Here is a 1,143-nt window from a genome sequence, read left to right on the forward strand (position 1 = left end):
ACTGTTATTTAATTCGTGTGACACTGCCTTTAAACTTGTATTTATACGGATGTTGTTAAAGAATGAACTATTAACAACTAACCAAAATTAAATAACAACAAAAATAATATTTTAAAACTTGTAAGAATTTGATGCGGCTATAATTTTTTCGACTGCTGTACATAAGTTGACTATGATTACTCGGCCGTTCAATCATAGTAGCACAATGCCACCAATATTTGACTTACAAACAAAATACAGGCAGGAATTTCAAAATTTCAACCCTGTTTGTGCGAAATATTTTATTTTTATCAGTATTTTTCTTTTAATCAATCTATGTTGAAATAAAAGTTAAAATAAAAAAATATTTTGTCATAAAAATTGGGAACAAAAAAACTAAATTCTTCACAATTGTTGTTGTTTGAGATTGAAAATGAGAATGTGTGTGTGAGTTTGAGTTTTGAATTTTAAAATTATATTGTTGGTAAATGTCAGACTGCCTCTCAATGGTTTTACCTTGTTATGTTTTTATCATGCGTAGAACTAAATATGCCCTCAACATCAAATCAATATAGGACACTTGTACATAATATTAATCTTAGCTACATCTTTTTCACTTAAATATTCCCTCTGACCAATGCGTGCCGTAGAATCCAACGGTATTATAGTATCTTTTCCATTTGCCGAAAAAGCACGAGACCGATAATGCAGACAACTATCATAATCGTAACCCACATTGAAATCTGTCACAATTGTTCTGCTGTACTTAACAAAATTGAATTCCTTCCCAGGAGTTATATTCTCATAGTGTACCGTGACATAGCTGTCACGATCGCTATCACTTTGCTGATGATAAAAACCGAGCGCATGCATGAATTCGTGCAATATAGTGCCCGGACGAAAGCAGCCTTCGCCGACAGGATAGTTTTCCAAGTTCATTGTCTGTACTTTAGCTTGATAACCGACGGCCGTATAACAACCACCCGATTCAGAAGAGATAGCTACATAATGGTTTGAGGTTTCATTAGCAGCGATGAATTTCAAACAAGTGCGTTTTTCGATGACTTCAATAGCTTCCAAAATCGCTTCTTGATGTGTTGCATCTAGAATGTAAAAGAAAAAAATCCGCTCAATCATAAATTACGTTTATAACGTATTATTTGC

At 33.3% G+C, this 1,143-nt stretch overlaps 1 protein-coding gene across 1 annotated transcript; it reads right to left on the reverse strand.

Moving 5' to 3' along the window:
* Positions 1-469: 469 nt before the first annotated feature.
* Positions 470-1,082, reverse strand: LOC118752542 (seminal metalloprotease 1-like; the record flags this gene model as incomplete). The annotated part of the gene is made up of 1 exon (XM_036487448.1): positions 470-1,082. A coding segment is annotated over one exon (542 nt), but the record flags the coding sequence as incomplete, so codon positions are not given.
* Between the last annotated feature and the right edge of the window lie 61 nt (positions 1,083-1,143).

This window comes from Rhagoletis pomonella, unplaced genomic scaffold (genome assembly GCF_013731165.1).
Source record: "Rhagoletis pomonella isolate Grant_MI unplaced genomic scaffold, Rhpom_1.0 Rhpom_scaffold_01616, whole genome shotgun sequence".
In the NCBI taxonomy this organism is placed as follows: Eukaryota; Metazoa; Arthropoda; class Insecta; order Diptera; family Tephritidae; genus Rhagoletis; species Rhagoletis pomonella.